This window comes from Pinus tabuliformis, chromosome 4_1 (assembly GCF_031772625.1).
Source record: "Pinus tabuliformis cultivar Carrire ecotype Pingquan chromosome 4_1, CPIR1, whole genome shotgun sequence".
Lineage (NCBI taxonomy): Eukaryota > Viridiplantae > Streptophyta > Pinopsida > Pinales > Pinaceae > Pinus > Pinus tabuliformis.
In genome coordinates, this window is record NC_142303.1 from 71,746,990 (window position 1) to 71,761,631 (window position 14,642).

At 36.5% G+C, this 14,642-nt stretch overlaps 1 protein-coding gene across 3 annotated transcripts; it reads right to left on the reverse strand.

Moving 5' to 3' along the window:
- Positions 1-1,724: 1,724 nt before the first annotated feature.
- On the reverse strand, positions 1,725-13,622 carry LOC149174198 (uncharacterized). 3 transcript variants are annotated; one of them, XM_089419230.1, is made up of 4 exons: positions 4,293-13,622; positions 2,458-2,529; positions 2,052-2,153; positions 1,725-1,951 (listed from the first exon to the last, which is right to left on the reverse strand). In XM_089419230.1, the coding sequence occupies exon 1, from the start codon at positions 12,810-12,812 to the stop codon at positions 11,436-11,438; it is 1,377 nt and encodes a 458-aa protein (XP_089275356.1). In that variant the 5' UTR covers positions 12,813-13,622; the 3' UTR covers positions 1,725-1,951; positions 2,052-2,153; positions 2,458-2,529; positions 4,293-11,435. The 3 variants fall into 3 exon arrangements, with proteins under 3 accessions (XP_089275356.1, XP_089275357.1, XP_089275355.1); XM_089419231.1 differs by having other exon boundaries at positions 1,725-1,919; positions 2,458-13,622; XM_089419229.1 differs by having other exon boundaries at positions 2,458-13,622.
- Between the last annotated feature and the right edge of the window lie 1,020 nt (positions 13,623-14,642).

Sequence of the window (14,642 nt, forward strand, 5' to 3'; positions counted from 1 at the left end):
ATAGGTTGTAGGTACAGAGCCAGAAGGGAGGCAAGATACGAAGAAGCGTAACAGAACAACTTCCAACTACGATTGGGTAGAAGTTGTTGAGGCAGCTCCACAGTTGCGATTGTGGGTAGAGTTGTCTTAGAGATAACAATTCCAGCAAAAAGAATGTTGGATAGAATTGTTGTTAGCAAAAGGTTCGAGGAGAGAACCATAGAGCTATGTTTCGGCTTTGTATACATTGGAGAAAGCCTTTACTGTTACAGTGAAGGTGGAGGATCATAAAGACACGAGTGGAATTAAGTTAAAGAGAGAATTGTGGCGGAACAGCGAAGGACCGGAACCATGAAAGAAGCGACTCCACAAAAGGACATTGAAGAAACGGCGCAAACCCAAAGTAAAGAACAGCGGGGGTAGGAAAGAACAAATTCCTTTGATCATAGTTGAAGTCCCGTAGTAAATCCTGATCGTCAATTGCGGGATTAAGTGAGTGGATAAATCGTGTGCTAGTTGAAGGGTCGCAAATCATAGGATCTAAAAGCCTTGTCATCCAACGGATATCAGGCCGTAAAGAGATCGAGCTTTAACGACAAGGGCGGACACGAACTTCTATAGATTGAGTGTTTATAATTCTCATCGGGTCTGAAAAGACATTAAACATCGCGTAAGTGTTCCACCCGATATCATTGTGGACCGTCGGATCAAGCAGATCTTGATCAACGATTATAAAGCGTCGGGCAAGTTTATTGATCGGGAAGAAGTACAGCCGTCAGATCAAGAGTAAGATCAACGGTGGAGATTGAAGTGATAAAGAAATTGGAAAATGCAGATCCGAAGAGGTTATAGGCGTGGTTTCATTTTATTTGAAGTCCGGTTGTGATCGCATATCGCATGCGAGAGGCGATGAAGTCGGAGAATGGTTTGATGTGATATTGCGACAACGGTTAATCTGGTGAATGAAATCAACAGTGGGGAAAGCAGTCACATATCACAAGTCAAGAGTTCCGAAGGCATGTTCTAATGGTGGAGAAAGATTGCGATTGCGATAAAGGAAAGCATTGGGTAATGTGCGAAGACCGAAGAGAAGGCGAAAAGGTATGGTTTATGTGTGTTGTGGAATACTTCTATTATGTAAACATTATAATAGAAATAAAGCGCCGATAAGAAGTTTATGGGTAAGTTCGTGAATAACCATAGTTATAGAGTGGGGTTGGTTATATATGTGCGGGCTTAAGGATTGATTAAAGGTTAGATGAAGGGTTGAGTTATAAAGTCCCGATAGAAAGATTGATGAAGGGTTAAACTATAGAAAGTCTAATGAAATGTTTCCGCATTTGGTTTAAATGAAGGGGCCTTGGCCTTAGCTTATGAAAGTTTGACCAAGCTGGTCATAGAAATTCTTGGGACAAATGAGAATATGCATTTTTATATGCATACTATTGATATAGCGAGGTTTTACCCTGCGTCATGAGACCACATGATCTCGAACTCCATTGATTTTATGTATTCATTATTAATCAACATAAATTAATTAGTATGATTTTACGATTAAAAAAAAATCATAAAATGTGCTCATATAACATGAAAACGCAAAATTACATATGTTAATGACAATACTAAATAATATCAAGTACAACTATAAATAATTTCATCCACAAACTATATTATATGAAATGTCAAGTATTACAATATGAGTTTCCAACTTAATATTGGTTGGACTACAATTTACACATGAAATATTGTTTCATCACATCAAAACATTAACATTGTGTTGCCAAGGCATTGCAGGTGAATTCACCAACTCTAAAAACTTGACCATCAATCTGGATCTCATGCAGGATATTGGATTTAAGGGTATCACTAGACCAGTTTCCTTCTCTTTCTCTTTTTACATCCATCACTCCAGTGTTGTTGTTTTCCTCTTTCTTCAATTTCTGCTTTTTACCATCAATACTGAGTTCCTCTTCTGAAAATGAAATAAGATACAATTCAAAATATAAGACATGAAGGATGATGAACACTAGAATATAAAATAAAGTAGACTAAAATATTTATACGACATATACCTCAATATCAACAATGTCAATGCCATTTTTTCCCAGAAAAGCAAGAAACTCGAACAAGTTTTCTTTAGTTGGGTGATACTGGCCACTATGTGGCCAAATGACCTGTATAAACAAAGCAAATAAAACGTCACCATAAAAAGAACACCTTAGAAACTTAATATTTAACCTTCAGGAACATCTCAACATAAAGAAGTAACAATTTTCCTAGATCCATTAGTTCTCCAAGAAATACAATAAAATAACCCCCTCGATAACTTCCTTACTAAAAATAGCACTAAGCTGTTGAGATCCATTTACTTCTCCTAGAAGAATTAATCAAATATCCAAGGAAAACAAATTTAAAAATTTCTTATGTAACCAAATCCATTAGGCAAGCCAACAATGTTAAAATAATATAGTTACCCACTTGAGTGTGAAAAAGGAACCAAAACTCCAACCAAACAATGGATCCAATTCAAGGTAGATTCGTGTGATACCCCTGATACACACAACATATTAATCAATCATTATGCAGACTCAACCAGTCAACGTAATAAAAATCTAGCTCCATTAAATTAAAGTGTCACACGTCCTCCTTGTAGCTCATGGTATAAGTAATGGAAAGGTCAACCCACGACTCAAAGACATAGCTCCATTTACGTGAACAACTATCACATGATGGATCCATGTGCCAAGAAATAAAAACAGCTCCATAGCATACTATATGCATCCACCTCTGTGACAATATGTGAACATTTGGACCCATGACATCTTTATGGCAACTCCATAATATTAAAAGGTTGATAGCCCATGTGATCAATAATGTGTCCTTCATAACTCATGGGTAGGCATGTTTACCCATGACTCCATGAAATAGTGATGTACAACCCCAATGAATATGACATTGTTTTTATGTAAACAAATGTGTTATGGATAAAGAGTGGGACCAACCATATGTATGAGCAGCTCAAATCAAGGGTAGGACTATATGATATAATGTGCAAGATATAGTACAAGTCGTAAAGTATGTGCCCCCCATGGTATAAAAAGGGATTGCCTTCACCAAAATAATAATATGTTATTTCCACATGTGCCAATACAACCCCAATAATAAATCAAGAGAACAAAGCGAGATGTGCCAAACACTTTGCTCAAATGTGATCCCATCCTTGCCAGCATGTGAAGACCATAGGAAATATATCAATAAGTTCTAAGGAACCTCAACAAACAAACTGATCAAATATCACCCCATCTAGGTCTCACCAAGTGCCAAGTGATGATTAACAACGTAAAAGAAGGAGAACATGTGAAGTGTACCCTCCTAACCAATCAACCATTGATTTATCATCACCACCATAGCCAACCCCTTGAATTAGACCCATCATACACAACCATAGGTGTAGTACTCTCTAAACATAATAAGCAACATACCAATAACAACATCATGATGCTAAGAATAGTCACATGAATCAAAGTTTAAGCACCATAACCAAATATCCAATAGCATACTAATCCATCAACCATAGATATGCCACCCTGAATAGAGAACCAATGGAGAAGCCGTTACCATTGATCCCAAAGGGATAAAATAATCTCATCCAATCCAAAATACTAAAGCAACCTAATGAAATTACCATGTCCAAGTATTCACTTCTCATTAAGATATCATCGTGCAAATCCCTGTAATGTTTAATAAAAATTGCACATACAATCCTCATGCAGTATGAGGGGTAACGATGAGAAAAGTGGAAATAATATAGCACATTGATGATTGAGGACTGGAAGTTCGGTGCTCGTGGTTATGGATTCCAATGTTAATTCCCTAATAGTAATGATTGATAGTAGTTCTCTAGGACTTTTTTATAGATACAAAGGACTATATCCATGTCAACAAAGCAAGCTAGATCCCTAATGTAGTATTGTAATACAATTCAGTTCTCCAACATGATGCACTGATATAAAACATGATGGTACAGTCAAGGATGTTGTCATATTCCTCAATAACATCCTAATGAAGGCCAAAATCCGCAGATACCAGAAGCAAGATCTTCAAGTTAGTCGGGGAGTTCATCAGGATAAGAATCTAGGTGAAATTTTCAATGCTTTAGATTTAGCTTAAACATTCACTTGATGGCCAAAATTGTCAGGCGTCGTTATTACAAAATTTCACTTTAGTACATGATAACTTAACATAATACAAAGAGCGATTCCTTTGAAAAACAAAACAAAAAAAACTAATCCAGATGTCAAAAGCCATTTTACCTGCCAGATGGGAAATATCAGTATATCCAATATCTCAAAAAATAAATGAATGCTCTCCAAATAAACTAGTTCATTATCAGTGACGTCCACTCACGTGAAGAAAAAGAGGCCTACATATTGCCAGTAAATCACCTTGTGCATTTGAAATTGCAAGCAGAATAAAAGTAAACACAATCGCATGTGAGTATAATTTAGATATAATACAAATGAAAGGAAAAGAAAGCTAAAACCTCAAGAAATCTTTGCAATCTAGTAATTTCATGCTCTTAGATTTGTATTGAACTCAAAGAATAATAGAAATACTAAGTATTAGGAGAGTAAATGGATCACCACATTAGTATGGCATGCTTCCAAACTGCTATTCATATTAATTGAACTTTACAAGGACTGAAGCATTCAGTTTGATACCATGTTAAATTAATTTTGTAGGAGATGTGGTTGCACCGTTGCATATGCAGGGAAGGGTGCAAAACCAAAATCACAATGCACTTGTCCATTATCCCTTCATTGCACGAAGCGGTACACTCTACACCCCATGTGGAGGACATGTGTCAAATGTCCCTTTGTGTCATGTGTATCAATTAAAATGAAACAAATTTGGCATCTGACTTCTAATGTCAACATTGGATAAAAATTAAAATTTAACATCCAATCTCTAATGTCAAAAATTAACAACCCTATATATCTATTCTAACCCCACCACTTGAGCATTCAAAAGATTTGCACCTGGGTATTTTTTATTGCTTTCAATGCTTAACGGGTCTAGGGTTAAGATGGATCTATGCTAAGTGGTAATCAATACAAAGGAGTAAAATATAAAACTAGAAAGGAAGGAATTAAGATGGGGTTTTTCAAAGTTATTTTGATAGCACACAAATATTTTTCCACTGTTCCAGGGGACGTGAACCATAAATTGTGGTCCTATGGCCCATCCATCTCATCAATGCGGACACTTAACAAATCTAGGGTTTAGATGGATCTATGCTAAGTGGTAAGTAATACAAAGAGGTACAATATAAAAACTAAAAATTAAGGGCATTAAGATGGGGTTGTTCAAAATTATTCTAATAGCACACAAGTAGTTTTCCACAATTCCAGGGGACCTGAACCATAAATTGTAGGCATATGACCCATCCATCTCATCAACACAGATACTTCTGTAGAAAACACAGAGACTTCTGCAAAAAACAAACAAATGCCTCTAAAATTTGAATTCGTTGTTAATTTGAACTTTAAACTAAGTAAAATTTGCAATTTTAACTTCTCTGCCAATATTCATCAACATGAAGTAAGAAAATGACACTATTATTTGTGCTTGAATGAGCAACTATAAATAGCTGTTATAAAATGGTCGAACTAAGTGGTGTCCGTATTTAAAGTATCTAGCACTTCTAAATATGTTTGCGAGTTGAGTTTATATACTCTGAGTTTATAAAACTCATGATCTTCATGACATTGGCCACTTAGCGTATAATAAACAAAAACCTAAAGCTATGTGTAATTGTACTATTGATATCTATCAAGTCACACTAAGAAGGAAATCTGGACACTTTGAGCCTAGACAAATAGATATTGAATTGAGATCCAGCGTTTCCATGATATTTCTCAATTTGTCATGCATTTTACAGATTGTATAGACCCTGGAAACTCAACTCTGAAGATATTTTGACACCTTTTAATGAACGCTTGGTAATTTACCATGTGCACTCTAACAACAACAACACCAATAAGCAATAACTTGAAAAAGAGTAGTGGTTGGGTCTGCACCTTTCAAGCCAATACTTCAGCAAAAGAAGATGTGGCAGACTCGATTTCACAACTTCTAGAGGCTGAATTGCACTAGATAACTCAGATATCTCACACGTTAGTCCAAGAGATGGGAAAAAATACTACACATCATGCCTTTATTATATTTCATTCAACTGAATGTACAGGGTCCCGCTAACCTCCAACTGGAGAAAATATTCAGAAAGGCTGCCATAGGTCACAACTTGAGTAGAAATGCCTTGGAACTTTTCTATAGGTGGTGCTAAGTCTCATGACCAGGGTGGTGTTGGTATGCAAGGTTGGATTTTCAGCCTTAGGATATTAGGCATTTCCAGAAGTCACAACCACTTGACTTCTAGAACCTCCAACAAACCCATCCTAAGGTTGCGTGTTGTCACAACTTTGGTATCAACCTTAGTTGCATGGTAGTAATTAACTGAATTTAGGGATCACACTAAGATAGGTACTATGCTAAAGATAACATTGCTCCTAAGGTTAGTGCCTAATCCAAATATAGAACAATAGTTGACTAAAGCTTAACAAAAGCACACAGCGAACTCTGGAACAACACACTAAAATAGACCCTATGCTAAAGATAGCAATGCTCCTAAGGTTAGTGTATACACACCTATGATCGATCACACTCTATAAGATTGTTGCACCTCTCTTGAGCCTTGACCAGAGCTGTGTTGTCACTACAAACACCTCTTCCACACACATGAGCTATGACAATTCTGAATCTAATGTAGGTTGTCGTATCTGCTTAAGGTGAAAAGATCCATGGAAACAAGTTACAAAACTAACCCTCACTTTTAGCAAGAAAAGTGCTCTCCACAAAGCAAAGTTTCTCCCTCATTTATATATTCAATACACTATATTCACCCTATATGGATTTCTCATTGGTGTCTTGTTTGTTTTGGACATTCATTAAATGAAACACTTTGGTTCAACTAATAAAATATTGTCATGACCAACTTGTCTTAGAAAATACAATAACAAGCACTAGACGGACAAGGTGGCAATGACACTCAACCACCTTAAATATAAGTTTTTTGGCCTACTGGGGAAGTTCTTTATCACTTTTTAGCAACGTCCCAATGGAGGCCTCCTCAGGGCACAGACAACAGCCAACATCAGAGCTACTTTCAGAAAAAACTAAGATGTCCATAGGCATATTATGATAAGCCATGAAAGGACCATCTTTGATTTGGAATTAGTTAAAAATCTCTTCTAACAAACACAAACTCACCACATTTTTATGGCTGATCTAATATCATAAAGCTATTTACATAAGAAGATGAGAATACACACAGTACCTGCATGGCTTCATACAATTTTCTATTTTCCCAGGATATCATAACCTGTGACAAAGAATTTTCTGCATCATTGTCTGGCCCAAAACATGTGCTTGGAGACTTATGTCCCATCATTGCTTCTGAGTTTATTATGGGTTACGTGCTGACAATTTGTAAGAGTGCTCACAAATTTTTTCGTTTTTTTTGTAAACTAAAAGGAATCATTGAATTTGATATCTTTAACATAGTAGCTACCTTGAAACACTCTGAACTAGTACAAAAACCTTGAACACTCTGAACTCCAAGCTGGGAATTTAAATTATTCAAGAGATTGAAAGATCTCCAATTCATTGAGCTTGACACTGTAACATTTTGTTCACTCCAAATGCTTTGTTGTTTTGTTTTAGACTGCAAGGGCAAGTAATCACCAGAAGATGGTTATGTTTTCTGTAAACTCAAGCTACTCCAATCATCCTGATCAGCTTCACCAGAAGGTGACTCTGCAACAGTTGATTGCAAAAGTGCACTCCAGCTCCCCTGTGGCTTAGATGCTAGACTACCAAAAATATCAGTGTTTCCCATTTGATAAGAACCCTGATGCACATACTACCCTGCATTCATCTTCTGAATTCCTAGAATCAAAACTAGCTACTGTTGTCGCGCAGATTGGCACGACAACGCTCGGACCGGGGGCTGTCACTCTGATCCCCGATCCCTCCGTTTAAGCCCGTCTCCCGCGGCTAAGGGGGGTAGACCCTGCGAGATAGTGAAGACCAACTGCCAAACAGTTGGGTGGGAGACACGATACACGATATGATAAGCACTAGATGGATTTAGAGATTTGATAGACCAGTGCCTTGTGGAGTCAATTTTTAAATGATTACTTTTTAAATGATAAAGAAACATGGACCATGAACAGCAACCATCTATCATCAGCTAAATCATGTGACCAAAACGATATCCGGCAACTGAAAGCTTTGAAGAGATAAATGCCTTAAACCACCATGAGCATTATGAATTATTAACCAGACATAGGATTTCGTGTTTCGACTTGAAAATTTCAGATCTCAGCATGAAAGATATATCACGAAAGCAACTGAAACTGGCAAAATGATTTTCCACAAAAAAATTTTTTTTTTTTTTTTTTTAATTTTTTAAATCTTTTTTCAATTTTTATTTTTTAATGTTATAAAAATAAAATAAAAATCTAAAAAAAAAAAAAAAAATTTAAAATCTAATTAAAATTAAATCTAGAATTTAAATCTAAAAATAAAACTATACAAATTTTTATTTTTTTATTTTTTATAAAAAAGGCAAAATTCTTAAAACTATATTAATCTCTAAATAAACTAAAACCTAGCTTAAACTAAAAGAATGAATTAAAATCTAAGTTAAAACTAAACTGAACCCTTTTCATTTTTTTTTTTTTTTGAAATAATAAAATCTAACCAAAATTTAATCTAAAAACAACTAATTGAAATTAAAACAAAACTATACAAAACTAAATCGAAATATATCTAAACCTATGGAGACCTACGCAGCTAACATAACAAAAAAAATCAAAACGCATTAAAACGAAAATGAGAACCAAAACTTATATACAATACGGAGCTGCTAACTGAGCGTATCAAACAAAACGACGGCAGGGAAATATTGATTTGAAGCTTAAACGCAGGCGTAAAAATTTTACCTGAAGCCGATACGAATACCTGTTATATGTTTACCTGCTGCGTAGATCCAATCGTAAATCCCAGATGCTTGAACGATTGCATGAGGAAGGAGATACGTAACAGGGCTCGAAGGCGAGAGCAAGGGTTTCGTAAATATAACCAGATGCGTGAAACAGTAAACCATTACCTGCGATGATGGGCTCAAGCCATGAAACGTCTTGCAATCTAACAGCAGATAGATAGAAGTCTCAGCATGTAGAACGAAATTTTGAAAGCACGCTTCCTCTGGCACCGTCGACGGCTAGATTCGTTTCTTATGCACGTTTGTAGATCAAATGATAAACTCTGGTGCAGATGACAGACGGATTTCTGCTAAAAGACTTCAACTGAGCTCGGATTTTCCAGAGAACCCTAGCCGTCAACTGAGAATCGTATTTCTAATGCTGTCAGTGTGTTTTGATGGTGGACTTGGAAGGCTGTCTCGCTGCCCTAATGTTTCAACGCTTTTCTTTTGGATTTGATGGCAGCAGATAGGGTCACGGCTTTCTATTTGCCAGCAAAGGAATTTGACGGCGGTATTGAGATTTATACTGAAATTGTTTGTCGGCTGCCTGAGATACGCTGCTTTCTCCACTTGACCCTTGTCGACAGCTTAAATGAATCGTGATATTGCAATTTTCACTGACTGATAGCGTAGGCTTGATAATCTGAGACTGAGATCTGAAGTCAGCCAGCCCACGTGAACCTGACAAAAATGATTTTGAAATTTTTCATGTGATAAAATAAAACCTAAAAAACCCTAATTAAACCTGATAAAAGCAAAACTGAAAATGAAACCCTAGAACAGCCAATAAATGTACAGATTTGGCCCCTGAAATGCCAGATTTAGCAATAACAGCAGTAATTGTTTTCAATATATCAGAAATTTTGAACTTCACTGTGAACAGAAAGAAAATCTCTCAATGTAAAACAGAAAAGAAACTCTTAATGATTAACCCAGGGCACAATCAGCTGGGCTCTGCACAGAAGAGCCTGTGGGAGTCGGCTGGTTCAGCCTAGAACTTCCCCAAACGCCCACCTGTACCTTTTACCTAAAGATCTCCTGCACACCTCAAGCAAACATCAGTAAAGAGGGCAAGAAATGCTGCTAGATTTCAAGGAATAATGGAGATACCTGCCATTATTCCAGAAACCCTACAACATTCAAACCCTAGCACGTGAGCAAGATACCTGTACTCACAATACTCTGAAAACCAGCTATTATTAACTGCTGAAAACTGAAATATGCAGAAAAAAAAAAAAAAAAAAAAAACAATCATCTCACAGCAATTCCGGAGAGTAACACCAGCCAGTTTTGAACCCCAAAGTCTTTTTATTAACCAGAAAATCAGATTTACAAGAAAGCTTTTCAGTACAGACTCACAGATCAGAGAAACCTGAAATGACCACCTAAGACCCTATAAAAAGGAAATGATCCTAACGGCTAGTTCTAGTGATCCATGTAGAGATGATCTCGACCGTTGATGAGGATCAAGACATCTCTTGATCTCATCCGTCGATTTATTAACTTAAAATATTATTATTTTATTAGTTAGGGTTTTGCTTTATTTTTTAATTTTTTATTATTTTTTATTATTTTATTATTTTTATTCATTTTTTATTTTATTTTTTAATTCATTTTAAAATGGATCACTGAGCTAAGCCTTTCGGAAACATCACCTAGGACCTAGGACTTAGGACTCATTACATCATGACTTTTACAAAATTACATCTTAAGGGACAAGCCCATTTAATACAGACCCTCACAAAACACCCAGTTCTGCGACACAACAATAATCTAGCAGATTTAACACACTAGGATTTTCCTAAAGTTCTAATGACAAAATCCATCCCGGCTTTGGGGTCAGGTTTGAAGGAAAACTCTACCGATCCATGGATCGGTGAGACGAAAAACCTTCCGGGACATAGATTATCATAGAAAATTAGGTCCACCTAGGCAGCTTTACATACATGACTCTGATCTGCTTAGATTATTTACAACTTATACATGCAGACTGGGTTTACAAAAAAAATGATCAAGCTGCTGATGATGGCAGGATGGCACGGACATGCTGATCAGGTGCCGCTTCTTTCTGTCAAGAAAACGGGGTGCACTGCATGGGTAGTTGACCAGTAGAGGTCAACATCTGGCTCTACTTGGGGACACGTTGCTGCTTGCAGGAATGTGAGAATCCAGAATCTGCATCCATACAACACAAAAAATAAGTAGCGTCCATCCAAAAATCAACATATACATTAAGCACCAGAAAAGAAAAAGCTCTTCATTTATTAACTATCTAAAACAGAAATGAAAATGCGGAAAAAACAAGGAGTAGGGTTAGAAATACGATACAAAAGGATGCCCTACGGCATCAGATGTGTTCAATATAGTGCATACTGAGCATTTGCCTGCTTTCAGGCAAATCTGTCGGCTGCTTGTCGGATGTGCCATGTCCAATTTTGCATATGGTAGGACTCCTTCCTATCCGAAAATCAAGCTGCTCACGGCCGTCTGATGCATCAAATCTTCGTCTAATCTTCTTCCTCTTGCGCTTTCTTTTTCTGGCAGGATGAATTGCTGATGATCTGGAACTTTCTGTTTCGAAACTATCAGATGAAGTGTGTAAGTTATGCATGCTAAGTCTTTTTGTGTCTTGCATCTGATTTTTATCGTTTTTAAGCTTATCTGGATCACCTTCAATTATCCACTTAATGACCTCCTCATAGTAAGATGGAACTTGTTGCGGCAAATGAGAAGGCTCCTGGTTTCTCTTATCATCTGACCATTGTTGAATCTTTTGAACTTGTATTCTAATGGCATCCATCTGACTAGAGCATTCATCCCTTATAGCGCTGATTTGCATGGCATGGTTTTCTTGCATGTGTTTTATTACCTTATCATTCTTTTCCTCTATGTCCATCAAGCAATGTTGCATGAAATTTATCTCTTCTTTATGATTCGCTTGCATGTCAGCCAATTGATTGTTATGATTGAATGTCATAGAGTCAATTTCCCTATCATGATCAGCTTTCATGGTCACCATATTTTCCTCTAAGACTGACATCTTGCTTTGCATGCTTCTAATTTCTGTTTCATATTTAATTTTCATGGCCTCAATTTCCTTAGCATGCTGATTTTGCGTAACCTCCAACTCCCTATTACGTTTTTCCAGGTGGGTGCCTAAAGTTTTAACATCATTGATAAGACTAGTTTGATTGCTTTCCATGTTTCTTACCAGCATCATTAGATCTTGTATAATTTGCTTTTGTTCTTCCCTTTCACTATTATTTGTCCCTGATTTTTCACTATCATGAACTGCAATATTTCCGGTGGACGACACATTCTGACATGATGAATCGTCTTGGGATCTTTCAGCTGGACCTCTTATTAAATTACTTTCATTCTGCTGCACAATTTTAGAGGCAGAAGGCAAGCTGTTTGGATAACCATATTTATCTTTAAAAGCATCAATAATGTCTTCTAAAGAAGTGAAAGATTCCTTAGGAAAACTGTTAAACCAATTCAAAGCATCATCTTCTAAAGAAAGGACAAATAGACGCATTTTGATATCTTCATGATTAAATTGAGGGGATCTGCAATATATGATCATGATGCGATCAAACAAGCCTAGATGCCTTCTAACAGCGATTGGACCACCACCTGAAAAAATAGGTAATTTAGAAATGGCCTCTTCTGGAAAATCATGGAGATGGTGAATAAAACGACATTGTTTAAATGAATAATCCATGATAAATAATAAGGGATCAGATGGATGATAGAACTAGCTCTTTGCTCAAGAAAATCAAAAGATGAAAGAAGTGGAGTCGCCACTTGAACAATGACTCTGATTCTAAGATCCAAAAAGTAAACACAAGCAGATATGAGGAAAGCTTCTTGTCTGGGAAAAATGAGAAAAAATGGAGTCGCCACCCAAACAAGAAACAAAACCGAAGAGATGCTGCTGATATGTGATGAAAAGATGCCAAAATATTTGAATCTGCCAGCTCAGAGATGAGAGATGAGAAGCTGAATGTCGATGAAACCCCAAGAACAGAAAAACTCTGTCCCCGGCAACGGCGCCAAAAATGTTGTCGCGCAGATTGGCACGACAACGCTCGGACCGGGGGCTGTCACTCTGATCCCCGATCCCTCCGTTTAAGCCCGTCTCCCGCGGCTAAGGGGGGTAGACCCTGCGAGATAGTGAAGACCAACTGCCAAACAGTTGGGTGGGAGACACGATACACGATATGATAAGCACTAGATGGATTTAGAGATTTGATAGACCAGTGCCTTGTGGAGTCAATTTTTAAATGATTACTTTTTAAATGATAAAGAAACATGGACCATGAACAGCAACCATCTATCATCAGCTAAATCATGTGACCAAAACGATATCCGGCAACTGAAAGCTTTGAAGAGATAAATGCCTTAAACCACCATGAGCATTATGAATTATTAACCAGACATAGGATTTCGTGTTTCGACTTGAAAATTTCAGATCTCAGCATGAAAGATATATCACGAAAGCAACTGAAACTGGCAAAATGATTTTCCACAAAAAAAAAAAAAAAAAAAAAAAATTAATTTTTTAAATCTTTTTTCAATTTTTATTTTTTAATGTTATAAAAATAAAATAAAAATCTAAAAAAAAAAAAAAAAATTTAAAATCTAATTAAAATTAAATCTAGAATTTAAATCTAAAAATAAAACTATACAAATTTTTATTTTTTTATTTTTTATAAAAAAGGCAAAATTCTTAAAACTATATTAATCTCTAAATAAACTAAAACCTAGCTTAAACTAAAAGAATGAATTAAAATCTAAGTTAAAACTAAACTGAACCCTTTTCATTTTTTTTTTATTTGAAATAATAAAATCTAACCAAAATTTAATCTAAAAACAACTAATTGAAATTAAAACAAAACTAAATCGAAATATATCTAAACCTATGGAGACCTACGCATCTAACATAACAAAAAAAATCAAAACGCATTAAAACGAAAATGAGAACCAAAACTTATATACAATACGGAGCTGCTAACTGAGCGTATCAAACAAAACGACGGCAGGGAAATATTGATTTGAAGCTTAAACGCAGGCGTAAAAATTTTACCTGAAGCCGATACGAATACCTGTTATATGTTTACCTGCTGCGTAGATCCAATCGTAAATCCCAGATGCTTGAACGATTGCATGAGGAAGGAGATACGTAACAGGGCTCGAAGGCGAGAGCAAGGGTTTCGTAAATATAACCAGATGCGTGAAACAGTAAACCATTACCTGCGATGATGGGCTCAAGCCATGAAACGTCTTGCAATCTAACAGCAGATAGATAGAAGTCTCAGCATGTAGAACGAAATTTTGAAAGCACGCTTCCTCTGGCACCGTCGACGGCTAGATTCGTTTCTTATGCACGTTTGTAGATCAAATGATAAACTCTGGTGCAGATGACAGACGGATTTCTGCTAAAAGACTTCAACTGAGCTCGGATTTTCCAGAGAACCCTAGCCGTCAACTGAGAATCGTATTTCTAATGCTGTCAGTGTGTTTTGATGGTGGACTTGGAAGGCTGTCTCGC